The 16,462-nt window shown below is 49.1% G+C and overlaps 1 protein-coding gene across 1 annotated transcript; it reads left to right on the plus strand.

The window, feature by feature from the left end:
* The first annotated feature begins 12,978 nt into the window (after positions 1-12,978).
* Positions 12,979-16,023, plus strand: Tle7 (TLE family member 7). The gene is made up of 9 exons (XM_034636121.2): positions 12,979-13,286; positions 13,392-13,414; positions 13,565-13,623; positions 13,965-14,177; positions 14,266-14,507; positions 14,693-14,834; positions 14,998-15,151; positions 15,534-15,607; positions 15,919-16,023. The coding sequence occupies exons 1-9, from the start codon at positions 12,979-12,981 to the stop codon at positions 16,021-16,023; spliced, it is 1,320 nt and encodes a 439-aa protein (XP_034492012.2).
* The last annotated feature ends 439 nt before the right edge of the window (positions 16,024-16,462 follow it).

A 16,462-nucleotide genomic window follows, 5' to 3' on the forward strand; every position in this document is an offset into this window, starting at 1 on the left:
TCAGTGGGTCATTTCTCTGGTGGCTGGCGGGATGACCTGTATGCAGTGATGCTGTGTCTAGGGGTGGGAAGGACTCCATATGGAGCTTGTGGAAACTGATCGGGGTCCAGCTGAGTGCGGACACTGACCAGGTGTGTTGGCTGTGTTGGAAGCACAGTGTCCTTTTACCACCAATCCTTTCTTTGTGTTCTGTGACCTTGGGCACAATGTCCTCCTGTTCTATGGCTTCCTGGTCTATGGAACAGAACATTTATTATGGGGAGGCAGCCAGTCCTTTGTTAGGGGGTTCTTCTTCCTGCCAAGGATGGTGTAAGCCACCTAAGAAATTAAAGTTTAAAATAATTAGTGAAGAACAAAAGACAAAGTCAGAATTAGGTTTAAAAGATGGAGCACCTGATGGATCCAGTCCACATAGGAGCTGGGGCTAGACAACAGGAAATGGCTCCCGTGGGGCAACATCGGAGTATACCCAAGGCAGGGACAGGTTACGGGGGGAGTCTTGCTTCATGATATTTTTCAGTCAGCAGGTTAATTAGCATCTTGGCAGGTCACATCCATCACAGAGGGGCTGTGTGGCTACAGCAGGTCATCCCATCTTCCCTGCTGTGTGGGACCAGGCAGAGCTTGAATAGGGCTCACGATGTATCTGGGCAGTCAACCAGAGCAAGTGTCCACTGGAAGTTCCCAGACACCAGATTCTCCTATTCACTAGGTTGTGATGTGCAATATAGTCCACACACAGCCCATGATGCCCCTCAGCAATGTAGACAAGATAGAGACTAAATTCCATTGGCTCTGGCGATCTGTGTTTAGCAGCTAGCTCAGAGGACGTATAATCGGTTCTTAACCATTCTGGTTTCCAACTCAGATGAAGTTGTGGACCCTCCCAAGACATGCCCATGTACCCATGTTCAGCAGTCTCTACCAATTTCGAATCCCTAGCACTGCGGCTTGTCCATGGTACTTGGTCGAGACCCTCTCTTCTACCCTGCCCTGCCTGCTTGCCCATCCCCCACCTTCTCATGGCTCAGCACCAAGCTCAGTGGGAGCTCCCCAGCCTCTGAGATGCAGCCCAGTTCAAGATAGACATTTTGGATAATAGAGAAGTTGAGAAACATCCCCCTTGAAGGAGCCATGTGTCATTGTTGTCATCAAGAGCCCCCTCCCTCCTGGCTTGGGACATATATCCGCTTCTGTCCCCAGTTGAGTGTTCATTCTCTGGAAATCCAAGATCATTTAAAGATTGGACTCCTATAGAATCACCCAGATTCTCCATTGTGTGAAGGACCAGGAGGGAGTGGGGGAGGTAGGAGGAGGTGGACCTAAAGAGATCACTTCTCACCAGCACTGAGGGCCTCTCCTGGGCTTCTGGAACCATGACTCACCTGAAGATGCTGCTTCTGGTCACGTGCCTCCTGGGGTCTTCTCCACAGCATGCTCATACAGGTGAGTATAGGGAGGGGCAGTCTGAAGGTGTCCCCCAGGTACCTGACCATAACATGATATAGGCATGTTTGTTAATTTCCACCTGTTCCCACTAAGGCTTTTTTTTTTTTCATTTTTATAATTTTAATAAGGCTTTTAAAAAATTTATTGTTTTAATTAGTTATACATGACAGTAGAATGCATTTATGCACTTTGATATATCATACATAGATGAGATATAATTTCTGAGTGTACATGTTGCAGCATCATATTGATCATGTAGTTACATATATACATACAGTAATAATGTCTGGTTCATTCTACTATCTTTCCCCTCCCCTTCCATCACTTCCCTCTACTTAATCTAAGATAACACTATTCTTCCCTAGTGCCCCCTCCTGCCTTATTGTGAATTAGTATCTGCATATTAGATAAAACATTTGGCCTTTGGTTTTGTGGGATTGGCTTTTTAAAGCTGAGTAATATTCCATTGAGTATATATATATATATATATATATATATATATATATATATATATATCACCTTTTCTTTATCCATTCATCTATTGAGGGACACCTAAGTTGGTTCCATAATCTAGTTATTGTGAATTGAGCTGCTATAAACATTGATGTGGCTGTATCACTATAGTATGCTGATTTTAAGTTTTTTGGGTATAAATCAAGGAGTGGGATAGCTGGGTCAAATGGTGGTTCCATTCCCAGTTTTCTGAGGAATCTCCATACTGCTTTCTATGTTGCACCAATTTGCAGTCCCACTAGCAATTTATGAGTGTGCCTTTTTCACCACACCCTCACCAACATTTGTTGTTGTCTGTATCCTTGATGATTGCCATTCTGACAGGAGTGAGATAAAATCTTAGAGTAGTTTTGATTTGCATTTCTCTAATTATAGAGATGTTGAACACTCTTTCATATATTTGTTGATCAATTGTATTTCTTCTTCTGTGAAGTGTCTGTTCAGTTCCTTAGCCCATTTTATTGATTGAGTTATTTGTGGTTTTTTGGTGTTAAGTTTTTTGAGTTTTTTATATATCCAAGAAATTAATGCTTTATTGGAGGTGCATGTGGTAAAGATTTTCTCCGAATCTGTAGGCTCTCTCCTCGTGTTATTGTTTCCTTTTGCTAAGAAGAAGCTTTTTAATTTAAACCCATCCCATTTATTGATTCTTGATTTTACTTCTTGTGCTTTAGGAATCTTGTTAAGGAAGTCAGATCCTAGGCCGATGTGGTGGAAGATTTGGGCCTATTTTTTCTTCTATTAGCCACAGGGTGTCTGTTCTAGTACCTAAGTCTTTGATCCACTTTGAGTTGATTTTCATGCAGGGTGATAGATAGAGGTTTAATTTCATTTTGCAACATATGGATTTCCAGTTTTCCCAGCACCATTTGTTGAATAGGCTACCTTTTCTCCAGTGAATGTTTTTGGCACCCTTATCTAGTATGAGATAACCATATTTATGTGGATTTGTCTCTGTGTCCTCTATTTTGTACCATTGGTCTACAAATCTATTTTGGGCCAATACCATGCAGTTTTTGTTACTATAGCTCTGTAGTATAGTTTAAGGTCTGGTATTGTGATGCCTCCTGCTTCACTTTTCTTGCTAAGGATTGCTTTAGCTATTCTGGGTCTCTTATTTTCCCAAATAAATTTCATAATTGCTTTTTCTATTTCTATGAAGAGTGTCATTGAGATTTTAATAGGAATTGCATTAAATCTGTATAATGCTTTTGGTAGTATGGCCATTTTAACAATATTAATTCTGCTTATCCAGGAGCATGAGCATGGGAGATCTTTCCATCTTCTGAGGTTTTCTTCAATTTCTTTCTTTAGTGTTCTGTAGTTTTCATTGTAGAGGTCTTTCACCTCTTTTGTTAGATTGATTCCCAGGTTTTTTTTTTTTTGAGGCTGTTGTGAATGGAATAGTTTTCCTAATTTCTCTTTCAGTGGATTCATCCATTAAGTCTTTTAAGAAGGCAGTAGCAAAGGAGTTTTTGAGGAAAGCAATCCAAAGAAAAATAACAACAATACCTCTCAGCACACAGGATCAGCTTGGTGAATTCAAAATTTTGCACATTTCACACTGTGATTGAGGCCTGCCCAATGGTGGCAAAGAGGGTGACTGATACTGGTTTCATGTTTGTAAGAGAAAAATTCTTAGAACCCTTTTTTAATGCGGGGAGCCACCTGTGAATTGCTTGAGGGTCTTCTCTTGGTATGGAGCCATGGAGGTTTAATTTATCCTTGGGAATATCACAGGCTCCCCAACGCGCATTGGGTTGCCCAAGGCCCAGGACCTCTATCTCCACTTTACTAGAAGACCCCTCTTGTAGCTCTGGTTTTGGGCTTAACCCTCTGGGAACTGGACAGCCCACTTCCTACTTTATTTGGCAAAGAACATTCCACGGAAAACCTATGATGTTCCCCGATATAAGTAAAGCAAGCACGGGCTCCATTTTGTCTTTTCAGTGTGGAAGCCCGATCAGCCAGCCTGTCCTGCCCCCCATTTTAAAATTACTTCCTGTGTTCTGTGGTTTTCCCCCCTGCTCTATTTTTCTTAGTCTTTATTTCGCAGCCATCCCACTCCACTGAGAGGAACCTATTTCTACCGCTTACACGGGATGTGGGTGGGATGTTAGTATCTGTTTAATTCATGAATTTTGTACTTATGATGAGAGGATCAGCAGGAAGACAAGGTAATTGGTTCCAAGGATATTAAAACTAAGAGATTTACATACTCAGTTGGAAAAGGAAAGTCAAAGCCAGATTGCTACTTTGGAAACTGAATGGGTTAGACTTGCAGACTGGATGGGTTGGTCTTGCATTGCCACCAGACTGTACTCATGTAGGGTCATCTTCTCAACCAGGCAGAAGACATGGTCCTACTCTAACATTTGTGCCAAGTTCACTGGCTGTGAAAGGGCGGAGTCCCAATTGGTTCTACAGAGTTAATTCAACCAAATTGGATTCCTGGGAGAGTCAAAAGACAGTTGAGGGGAATTGCTTAGGAAATGCATGATTTTTGTTGGTTTGTTTTAAAGCCACACTGTCATCATTTTACCTGTTTCCAGGTTTTGGATATCTTTGTATTTTCCCTGCATGTCAGTGAGAAAACTGAGGTCTGGAGAAGTGCCTCTATCTCCAAGCCTCCATTTTATCATCTGAAAAATGGAGTAATCACAGAACCTACCTTCCCAGTGTGGCTGATGAATTACCAGCTGTCCAATCATGCATGCACACAGACTCACATAGGAGGTCCCCAAAGGTATCTTTCACAGACCCTCTGATAGACATGCAGCCACATATAATGTCCCCCAGAACTCCCACAAAACAGGCACATAGAGGCACACATGGGACACCCCAAAGGTCATCCCTTCTCACAGGCATGCCCACTCTGGCTATGTATAGCTTGAGCATCAAGTGTTGGCAAGGAGTGTGTCTTGAGTGCTTCAAAGTGGAGTCCCTCCTATCAGAAAGCGGTGATGTGGTATAGGACCTTTACTGTGTCCCAGGGATGCTGTCATGTAAGTCTGACCCATCCTGGCACTCCCAGGAGCTGGCTATGTGTAGAAGAAGACCCTGGAGCCCCCAGAACACACTTATACAGAGAGGAGAAGACAGGACCTGGACCACCTGCTTTGCTCATAAGGACTGATCCAGACCATGCATTGTGAGACCCAGAAGGGTTCCAGGTCATGGGGTTCAAGCTGAGGCCCAGGGATGGTGGGACATCCCCTGGTCACATGGCAAAGCAGCAATTCATGTTATCTCTTAACCTGGTCATGGGAGAGGTCGGATGGTCAGAGCTCACTGCAACTTTCTCAGCTCATGAGCAGCCTCTTCAGATCACGGATGAGGTGGTCAGGGTAGGGGAACAGTGTGTCCTGTAGCCTGGCTTTCTGCAGGGCCCACAGGTTCTCTGCTGTGGTAGGACTGAGGCAGGGACTCCAAGAAGATGGAGAATTACTAGTGACAGAATCCGATGTCTCAGATCTACCACCAATGTCCACGTGAGCCTCCCTGAGCCTCAGGTTCCTTGGTCAACACAGGGTGAGGGCTGCTTCCAGGACTCTGGAAGACCTTCCCTGACCTGATAGTCCCTGATGTTTCTCTCCCTCTGTACGTTTGTTTCTGCCCAGGGAAGATACATCTGTTTAGACCCTAAGCTTGGGGAAGGTGAAGAAAGCAGTCAGATACCTGCAGCCTCATGAAGTCACATGGTCTGAATACCCAGGAATCCTAATATCCTGTCTTGGCAGTCACTATCCCCAGCTGAACTGCTTGAGTCCAGCCGAGGCCTATGAGGACAACAAGGAGCCTCAGAACCAGAGACACCTGTCCTACACTAAAGCATTTGTTTTTTCAACTAAAGCCTGGGCCCCCACAGGCTGGGATTAAAGTTCTTCTCCTTCAGTCCATATCAGTGTGTCTGTTCCTGCAGCTCAGGGAACCCTCTACCCTTTGACCTTCAGGAACACCTTGGCCTGCCCTTTCCTGGTCAGAAAGGGAAATGGAAGCTCAAAGGAAAACATGGCTCCTGAAGGGCACCAGTGAGTAAGCAGGGGAGAGCGTGGAGAGAGGCCCACAAGGGTCAGGGCTGGGAGGGTCCATGTGGCAGGAGCAGGGCTCCAATGTCATCACACTGCTCCCTGCCCGTTTTTGGTGGCCCTCTCTGCAGTGGGGCTCAGGGTTCTGAGAAGAAGGTTCTAGATTGCCTCCTGTCCTCTCTGAAGTCTCCACTCCCTCCAGACCGTCTCCACTTTTGTTTGTTATTCTCTGGCCTGACCAGGAACCAAGGACATCTGTCCCCTTCACTCATTCCATTCCATTTCAGAATGTTTACCAGCCGCTTCCACAAGCCAGCACAGGCCAAGAGCCGGGCAACTGCAGATGAGCGGCCTGGGCCTGCTCCAGAGGGAGCTAGCGCCCCAGCCCAGGGGCAGGCAGGGTTCTGGCAGCCCCTTCCTCCACTAGGCCGCACTCATGCTCCACACAAGTTGGTCCTCGGCACATCCAGCACCTTCCACGGCTCCCAGGCTTCCGCAGCGTCGCAGCCAGCTCGAGGGTCCCAGGTCCGCTGCCTGCTCTTCGCCTCTGGGGCCTGCACCTCCCGCTCCGGATTCCTCTCCCGCTGCCCACGCCGGTCCACGAGTGGCTGCCATGTTCCCGAGGTGTGGCACCCACCCCCTACCGGCCACCGAAATCCCACCCACCCTCAGGCCAAGCCCAGCCTCCAGGAAGAGTTCCCGATTGCATGGCGCGCTGAACCTGCCTCCTCCGGCTGCCACCCAGCCGCCTCCAGCAGGGTGGCAAAAAGTCGCCAGCCCGAGGCCGCCAGGTCCCCTGGGCCACGGTAAGGGGCAGTTTTGCCCTCGCCCCCCGCGTATCTGCCACTCCCAGCGCTCCGCTGGCCTGGAGCCCGCAGGCCACGTGCTGCCAGGAAGGGGCCGCCGAGGGGCCGCTCCTGGCTTGGGACCTCGGCGGAGGCGGCTAGTGCCCGGCCTCGTGCTGGCCTCCTAGTGGAAGTGGGCGGAGACGGGCCCGTGTCGGGGAGCCTGAGCCCGGCGCAGGAAGCCATTAGGTTCCCTTCCCCACCTGCCCTCCGCTCCCCCTCGCGGCCGGCGCAAGCCGCGGGCCCAGCGGGTGAGAGGAGGGTCACCAGCCGCAGGCCTCCAGGTCCCTCGGCCAGGCGAAGGCCGGCCCGTGTGCCTGTTTCGAGGGTGGCCCTTCAGCCCCTGCCCTGGCCCAGGCCCAGGCCCCCCAAGGACTGAGCTTTCCGTGGAAGGATCTCCTGGGGCGCGCCCTGGGCGGGAGGCGAGGCCTGGAGGGGCCCCAGGACTTAACAGAGCCCAGCTGGGGCCCCTGCAGCTGCAGACCAATCACCCTTGTGATTGGCCCAGACACTGCGACCCTTCTTAAAAGTAGCGGACCCCCCCCCCCCCCTGCATAAATAGAGCTTCCCCTGTGGAGGGGGGAAGGGATGTTGTTGATGGAGGCCAGAATAGAGGCCTGGGCAGTGCCTAAAGATCCCTCAGGAAGTAAGAGGTAATCCTGGACGGAAATCAGTGCAGGGTTCAGAACTCAAGTGTTCTAAGAAATCAGTGCAGGGTGGGCAGAACAATGCACCCTGCTGGACAGGGGAACACCACAGTGATCTCATGGAAAAGGAACTTGGTTAGGCATGGTGAGTTGGGAGGCTCCCCTTGACAGCGAAGGACCAGGTGAACAATGAGGAGCCCTCTGGCCCAGCTTCCTCCCTTCCATCTGGAAGGCTCTTCTCCACACTGAACTGGGCTCAAATGCCACCTGCCCCTGGCTGGCCTCCCTGGTTTCTTTGGTCAGCATTGGATTCCCTGCTCACCACATCCTGTCCCCTGGGAGCTGCTGGTGTTCCAACCTAGTAGACAACAGGCTTAGTGGGCCAGATAGTCCCAGACCTTGTTCACAGTACCCAGTTGAATGCGTGATGACTGTGAATCAGAAAAGGAAGAGGAGTTTGTGCCTGAGGATATATGGCTTATATATTTTCATTGGCAGGCGTCCAGCTGAATCCCACTGGACAGTGCACAGAAAGAGACATTCCCAGGGTTGGGGAGGCTACTTGTGAACACAACCACCCAGTGAACCCTGCTAGGAACTCAGCCTTACAGGTGAAAGGAGAGTTGGCCTGTTCTCCATTTGCTCACTAAAGGGCACCCAGCCCCAAAATAAAGATCTGGAGGCAGATGTCTGCAGTTTTATCCAGATGACCCACACTGGCCGGGGTGTTGGCCCATCTGGGGTTGAGGTTCCTCTGCCCATTTGACTGTGACCGCCAAGAGCTTCTGGGAAGAGGCACCTGCAGCTGCCTGGCTCTTCTAGGGGAGCCAAGGTGAGAAAAGCACAGGCAAAACTGCCTGGAGTTGGCTGGGTGAAGAGGGAAAATGCTGTTGGGATTTGCAGTTCCTCTAACTCATGACCCAGTCTCTGGTTTTACTTATTTTTTTCTCGTGGCAAAATGCATATAACATGGAATTTACCACTTTAACTCCTTTTATGTGTACCATTTGGTGACTTGGGTACATTCACAGTGTTTAACACTCATCACTACCATCTAGTTTCTAAACTTTTCATTGCCCCAAAAGGAGCTCCATACCTAGTAAGCAAGCACTTGTGCCTCAGTCCCCTGGTCCATGTCCTCCAGCCACTGCTAACCTGCTTTCTGATTTTATGGATTGATGTTTTCTAGATATTTCATATGAAAAGAATCAAACAATATATGGACTTTCATGTGTCGCTTCTTTATTTAGCCTAATGAAAATCATTCCAACATTCCACCTCCCTGAGAAAGGCCCAGGCTCTGTTCTGGGCCTTCTATTTTCTCTAAAACCCCTTCTAGATATTACCAAGATCATAAATTTCATAGACAAAAATAGGAAAGGTCAAATATGTAGCTTTTTGAAAAGCATGAAGGTGCATATATCTTCATGATACTGGGGTCAGCAAGCATTTTCCAAACAAGAATCAAAAAGAATTAGCCTTGCTAGGAGTGATGGTGCCCACCTATAATACCAGAAGCTTGGAGGCTGAGGCAGGAGGACTACAAGTTTGAGGCCAGCCTTGACAAGTTAGTGAGACCCTATCTCAAATTTGAAAAAAAAGAAAGAAAAAGAAAAAGAAAAAAAGGTCGGGGAAGAAACTTAGAGGTAGACTGTTCCTGGGTTCAGTCCCCATCACTGAAAAACAAAACAACAACCAACCAACCAACAACAAACAACAACAACAAATTAATATTAAAAAAAATGTAAATGAGACAACTAAATGTGGGAACCTTCTGTTTATCTAAAGTCACCATTAAGAGAGTTAAAAGGTAGCCACAGATTGCTTAAAGACATTGGTCTCGCACATATCTAACAAAGGATGCATATCTACAATATATAAAGAACTCCTATGATCCAGTCAGTTTTTCTCAAACAGTTTTTTGGGGTGCAGTGTCTCCTTCATGGGAGGCAAGTACTCTACCCCTGAGCTATAGCCTTAGTCCCTCAAAAACATTTTAAAAAGTCGTAGAGATATGGATTTGCATTGTAGCTCTTCTGCCTGTTTGGGATCTTGGATGAGTATATGTGAGGTTCTTACTCCCCAAATTAATTCTCATATTTCCAGATTAGGAGTAAAATCCAAGCTCTACTTCTTTGTTGTGTTTCCTGTGAGAATAAATAAATGGTTCATGAGTCAGGGTGTGGATTTATGTGTATATCAAGGTCTCCTCCGCCCCCCTCTTAAATTTGATGATTTGGGCCTGGCCGAGCCTGATCTGTGTTCCCCAGCTGCTGGCAAAGCCCAGGTGTGGAAATGCTCCCTTACGTACCCTGGGGGTCAGGTAAGGCAGAAACAGGGAAGAAGGAGGGGGAGATGGAGAGAGACCAATATTAAATGCCAAGCTAGGGAGTCTAGAGTTATCTTAAAGACAATAGGTGGCTACAAAAGTTTTGAGGGAAAAGGGGATGTGAGGAGGAGGGGAGAGACAGAGAGCTTTGGAGAGCCGAGGTCAGGGGTGGTAAAAGATTTCCAAGAAGCAGCCATATTAGGACTTCTGCTTCAAAGGAAGGAAGCCAATGAGTGAGAAAGAAATCAGAGTAGAGAGTAGTTTTGGTGTAGATGGTGGGCAGGAAGCAGATGAGGGGAGCTGGGCAGGACAGGTGTCCAGCTTCACCCCTTCATTCAACTTGATAGAAACACAAAGTCTGGGCCCCACCCAGACCTGAATGAGAGTTTGTAGGGGCCGGCGGAGCACTCGCTCTGAACCAGCCCTCCAGGGATTTTGATGCTCATATTGAAGAACCACTACAGAGGTGCAGGGTTTCCCTGGTCCTCACTTTGAGAGACTCTGGTAAAAAGGCAGCAAGCACAGAGCCATCCTGTTCAGGCAGAGCAGGTAGAAGAAAAGGGAAAGCTCCTCCTCCCTCTCCTGGTTGCCCTGTAGGCTTCAGCCCAAGGTCAGCCTTCGGGAGCAGAGGGAGGGATTCCTCTAGAGATAAGAGTTGGCACCCAATTGGCCTTTGCTCAAACACTAGTTCTTGAAGGGCAGCTGGAACCCAGTTCAAAGGCTTATGCCCCCCAAGTTTATCACCCCATCTTGCTTCCTGCCATGAACTTTCTTGGGGGGAAGTCCCTGTCTTTCCCCCACCCAAAGACACAAGTGTTAATTGGAAATATGGGCCTAGTAATTGACCACTCATGCAGAGGCCCTACAGCTGACCCGGGTTCTGACCCAGGGCTTCCTTATCTGTTAGGCTAATGTTTACAAATAGCAGCCCTGGCAGTGCCTGAGTCTGGAGGGGAGGGTCTAGGGATGAGGGAGGGCCGGGAGATGGGGGAGGGCCTGGCTGGGCCTGCATTCTGCTGACTTCGCACCTCCTAGGGTTTGCCCTGTCTTCTGAGGTGAGCTTCCTGTGGTGGGGGATGTGTGGGTGCTTCTCTGGCTGGCAGGGTGAGCTCCCCAGTGAGATTGATCCTTTCTTCTACTCTTTTCAGAAAACCTTGCCTTAATTCATAGGATGAAATTCAGGTTAATTTGAAGTCAGAAGTGCTGGTTAAATAGCTTCACTGTCTTTAAGCTTTACCCAGCTTCCCACAGGGGGCCTGGACAGGAGGTCTGTCCCTCTAGTTGGGGAGTGCCCATGCTCCGTGCCGCCTCAGCCCTGGTGTCTCCAGTTAAAGGAAGCCTGCCACATCTCTGGGAGGATGTGTTAAATTAACCGAACAACTACTTGAGAATCATGGGGATTACCATTGTGTGTGGGGGGGATGGCCATTAGCTGAGAAAGAGGCTTTAACTTCCACAATTTTTAAATTTAGGCTGAAGTAGCTGCAAATATGCAAAATTTCTACCAAGCTACATGGTAATTAATCTCCCTCCCATTCTTCTTTCCAGTTTACCAACTTCCATCCCTCAAAGGCAACCATTCTTCCTAATTTTTTGTGTGCATACAAACATATATAAGGATAAATTCTCATTTCCATCCTTTCACACAAAGGTTACTTATTTTGCACATTGTTCTTAACTTTGCATTTCCCCCCACTTATTAACAGCCTTGGAATTTTCCATGTCAATTTATGTGTCCTTGTTATTTTTAACAAATGTGTAGTATTCTGGTATGTGGATATGCTATAATTGATTTCACCAATCCCCTCATATGGCCATTTGGGTTTTGTCCAGTCATCGTTGTCACAAACAGTGCTATAATACTCCACCTTGTGTATATATATTTTTGTATAGACCCAATTGCATCCACAGAATAAATTCATGAAAATGAACAGCTAGGTCAAAGGGTAACTGCTTTGGTAATTATGGTGGATATTTCTTCTAATGGTTAGGTAGAAAAGACAGCATTTGAGTTTCTTTTCTAGGTTTTCTAGCTGTTTGATCCAGAACCTGTTGCTCACCTGCTCTGAGCTTCAGTTTTTAAATTTACAAAGTGTGGCCCACACAGGCTGGGGGTGTAGCTCCGTGGGAGAGCATTTCTTGGCATGCTGGAGGCCCTGGGGTTGATCCTCGGCTCTGCAAATAAATGGATGAAAAAACAATAAAATGTGGCCCACACGGTTGTGAGGATAATATGAGATCAGCTACATGAAACCTTTAGTTCAGAGTCAAACACAGAGCAATATAGCTTCCCAAAGGCAGGTGTCCTGGGTTCTCCCTGTGCCCGCTGGGGCCAAGGACTGAGCCCACCTGTCAGCCTACACTCCTAACTGGAGGACTGTGGTGCCTTGTAGCTCCTGATGATCTGTGAATAGAGCTCTGGGTCTCTCCAGGGCCTTTCTAGGACTAGTTTTTGGACAGACTATAATGGAATCTTCCTGAAGGAAGTTACCGGGTCTGCCTTAAGTCCTTAGAGCCCTGGTTCCTGGCATAATTCACGACCAAACACCCTGTGTTACGTTCATTATTTGCCACTAACCTTATACAACGACAAGTATTCTACACAGACGATTCCATTTAGAACGATTCCAGAGGATAGAAAACACTACCTCCGAGCCAACCTCTTTATCATTATGCATTCTTGTCCATCCATATGGGTTGCTTTGAGTCTGCATGGCCTTCATCTCCTTCACCCTGCCCCCTCCCAGGGGCAAGATGACTGGAGTGTGGGGTTTCCTGTTGCTTGTATTTTATTTACCCTGGGATGGACCCTCATTTAGAATGTGTGCGTTCAGATGAAAGGGTGAGTTTGATTTTATATGACCAGAAATGCAGGCCACGCATGGAAAAGGAACAAACCTACCTGGTCCTTCCATCTCAGGGTGCCTGTGTGAAACTCTCAGCCTGGACTCTGTTGCTGCCAATGTTTAGTACAAAAGTCAGCCGGCAACCACTTTGAGGTCTCGCCCTGAAAAAGGAATATCAGACCCTTCCAGATAGATCCCGCGCGGCACATCTGCATTCCTGCCTCTGTTCTGTTTCCTGTTACAGGGGATCAGGATCTGTTTGGTGGGTCTATTTCTGAAGCCCTAGAGCCAGGTGGCTCAGGCACTTCATTGATCCAGGACATGAGTAGAGAGAAGGAAGAGGACTCTTTCAGTATACTCAGGATTTATGATGAACCAGAGGAGAGAAGGAATATGCCAGAAAGCTCTGGTATTTCTTCTCAGCATGAACAAGTGCAGTACCAACCGGACAGTCCTTGTGAAATGCTCCAGATCCCTCCATGTCCCCCCATGCAGCATGGCCCTGTTTATCAGGAGATGAGCGGTATGACCCAGCAGCAGTGGGACCTGCAGACCCTAGACACATCTGAGCTCCGGGCCATGTGGTTCTCGGGGGCAGAACCAGGAGAGGCAGCAGAGGCTGGCCCCAGGTGGGGCTCTTTCAGCAAGACCGGGTGGGGCGGCCCCGTGTCCCGGGGAGAGGGGATTCCTGCAGGAAGCCCTGTCTTCATGCCTCCTCCTCTCATTTGTCACAGCTTCCTACCAGGATCTGCGCTTGGTAAGTACTGGCTGTGACAGTGTGGGCAGGAAGGCGACGAGGAACGGGGGCCTGGCGTCAGGAGAGCATCCCTCTCCCCGAGATGTGCAGCTCTCGGTGCTGACACCCTCTCCACCAGCGGGTGGGTGTCGCTGTCCTGTCTTCCCGCAGGCCAGCCCTCTTCTTCACTTTCCCCCAGTAGAGAAGTCTGGTCACTCCTCAGAGGGGTCGTAAGTACCTTCTTGTCCTGGTCTCTGACCCCCGGGAGCCTCCCTTTCCCACCTGCCTGCTAGTTGAGAAACAGTGCGTCTGCGCTCTCCCTCCCTCCCCTGCGTGTGGTGGTGTCCTGAAGGAAGCTGCCCTCCTCTTCCCACCAGCCCCACAGTAGGCCTTTCAGCTCATAGTGACACTCCTTCAAGGGATGTGGCCCGGGAGCCTGGAGCCACACTCTGCTGTTGGATGGATTGATGGTTAGGAATTTGCTTAGTGGACAGGACCATGCTGTCCCCGTGGGTGGCAGCAGATCAAGGCCATGACCCTCTCATTGCCTCCCACCCTGTACTCTTCCCAGCCTCCCATTCCAGGTGAAGTGGTGGTCAGGCAGAGGCCCCCACGGGATTCCTGGAAGGTTGGCATGCTCCGCCACGGGAAGAGAGTCTACGCGGTGGCCGTCGGTGGTGCAACCCGCCACGTGTACACATGTGGCTCCGGCTACATCAGGGTGTGGGACGAGAGTGCTCTGCACGCCTGGGACAAGGCCCCTGAGGCCCAGCTGGACCTGCAGGTCAGGGTGTTCTAATAGGGATGGGGAACCCAAAGAAGGCCTCTATTTCGGCGAGGCAAGGTGACACGAGTGTGCTCTGTCCCTGCAGAACCCTCAGAACTGTGTCCTTACCTGCAAGCTGTTCCCCGATGAGCAGAGCCTGATCACGGGAGGCGTGTCCCAGACCCTGACTCTCTGGGACCTGGCGCCCACACCCCGCGTCAGGGCACAGTTGGCCTCCACAGGCCCCATGTGCTATTCTCTGGCCATCTCCTCTGATGCTCATATCTGCCTGGCTTGTTTCAGAGGATTTGTGGAGATCTGGGATTTACAGAACCAAATCTTGATCAGGTATGACCTCTCTCCGGAGCTACTTAGGTGCCCCTGGGGGAGGGCTTGGCTGGGACACCTCACCTTCCCCTCTTGGCAGTAGGGTAATTCGAGGCAGTGTGGAAGATATATCTGGGACTCCCTGGCCCTGAAACTGCCGGAGGCCCCATCCTACCCCTGGACCTCTGAGTTGGCTTTCTCACCAGGAAACACGAAGTCCCTATATACGGGTCCCGCTGTGTTGACATCGCAGGCAATAAATTCTGGACGGGAGGTGAAGACACCAGCTTGTATTCCTGGGACCTGCGGAGCTACCAGAGGCTTCAGCAATTCAATTTACAGAATGAGGTACCTGGTCAGCCACTGTTGGGGCTGTGTGCTTCTGCCATGGGGGTTGGATGCAGGCAGTGGCGGCCGGTGTGTGTGTGGGGGGGAGTCCAGGTTGGAAGAGGCAGCATGCACCATGGCCTTGGCAAAGCTGAATGCTGATCACAAAACTTTTTCCAAACAGATCCTCAGCATTACCCACGATCCTAGCGAGGAATGGATGCTAGTGGGCTTGAGAACGAGTGATATCATAATCCTACACACTCATCGGAAGGAGAAGTTCAAGGCTGTCCTACAAAAATACACCCACCACCACAGCCTCAAGTTCTCCTCCTGTGGTGAGGGAGAAGCAGGTGGCCCCTCCGCTTCCTGTTTGGAACCCACTTTCCCATCTTCTTTCTCTACCCACCCCTGTTTCTGTTCTGGCTGCCTCTTTGCGGGAGCTTCCTATATAGAATGACAGACAGCCCAAAGACAGGCAGACAGAGGTGGCACGAAGCCACCTGATGGTCCCATTCACTGGTACATGTCACCATCCTGTGTGTGATGGGAGGCTGGAGGCAGATAAGGCAATGGTTTGGGTCATGTCTCTGATTTTTACAGACAGGAAAACTGAGGCAGAGAAAGAGAGTCACCCCTCCCCCCATCTAGTTGAGGACAGAGTTGGGACTGGGGTGTGGGCTCAGCCTCTCGCTCCCCCTCTGTTCTTTCCTTTTCCAGGCAGCTATTTTGTGACCACACTGGACGAGTCGATCCATTGTTTAGCGGCACCTTCTCTACAAAGGCTGTTTCAGGTACTGGAGGAGGGATGTGCAAACCAGGTACTTGGAGCTCATGGCCCTAGATCCAGATGTTGGACCCAGAGAGAGGAGTGCCGGGCAGTGCCTCTAAGACAGCGATCCAGGACATTACACAAGGAGAGCACTGAGAATTAAGATCCCATGGACTCACGGCTTCTACCTCGAGCCCCAAGACCTGGCCCTGTCTCCAGACCAAACCTCTGGGCTGTGCGAGCCTCGAAATAGTCCTAAATGAAACCTCCCATGCCTGGCTCAAGCTTTGCCCCTGCTTACCATCCCTCTTTCCACCCCCTCTTTCCTTCTAGGTAAAGGAGTCCTCAGATATCTTGTGTTGTGACATGTCCTCTGACAACCGGTATCTGGTCACGGGCTCCAAGAACAGTGCCACGGTTTACCAGCTCATGTACTGAAGATCATGCGCCATGGTCCTTCCAGTGAAGACCCCGAGAAGGCCAGTGTGACTTAGCATGCTGGGCAAATTCAACAGCTGTCACCCTCTTGCCTCAGCCCTCATGGCCCATCTTCTGCCCTCTCCCACACCTCCAGCCTGCACTTCGGGTTTTAAATTATATGCCTTGAGGCTTTTCCTATATTATTTTTCTGCCTCTGATTTCTGGGTTTGGGCAGGAAATGTTATGAGATATGGCCTTTAATTAATAAAAGAGCAAAGCATAATCCAAAATGGCCTGGATATGTGTCAGTCATTGTAATAGCTTGCTTATACCTGTCTTTAGTAAATGGAAGCGTACTCTCTTAACTTCCTTGCAGGTGGGACAGGGATTATAGACCAGACTTACTTCTGTTTGTAACCTTTTTCTGCGAGGTCAAAGATTTACTAGAATCTTCAAA

The sequence above is a fragment of the Marmota flaviventris genome, chromosome 18 (assembly GCF_047511675.1).
Source record: "Marmota flaviventris isolate mMarFla1 chromosome 18, mMarFla1.hap1, whole genome shotgun sequence".
Lineage (NCBI taxonomy): Eukaryota > Metazoa > Chordata > Mammalia > Rodentia > Sciuridae > Marmota > Marmota flaviventris.

Coding starts and splice junctions, on each gene's coding strand:
- Tle7 (XM_034636121.2), top strand. CDS start 12,979: ATGAGTAGAGAGAAGGAAGAGGACTCTTTCAGTATACTCAGGATTTAT. Junction 13,624..13,964: donor GGTCACTCCTCAGAGGGGTC/GTAAGTACCTTC, acceptor TACTCTTCCCAG/CCTCCCATTCCAGGTGAAGT. Junction 14,508..14,692: donor CAGAACCAAATCTTGATCAG/GTATGACCTCTC, acceptor CTTTCTCACCAG/GAAACACGAAGTCCCTATAT.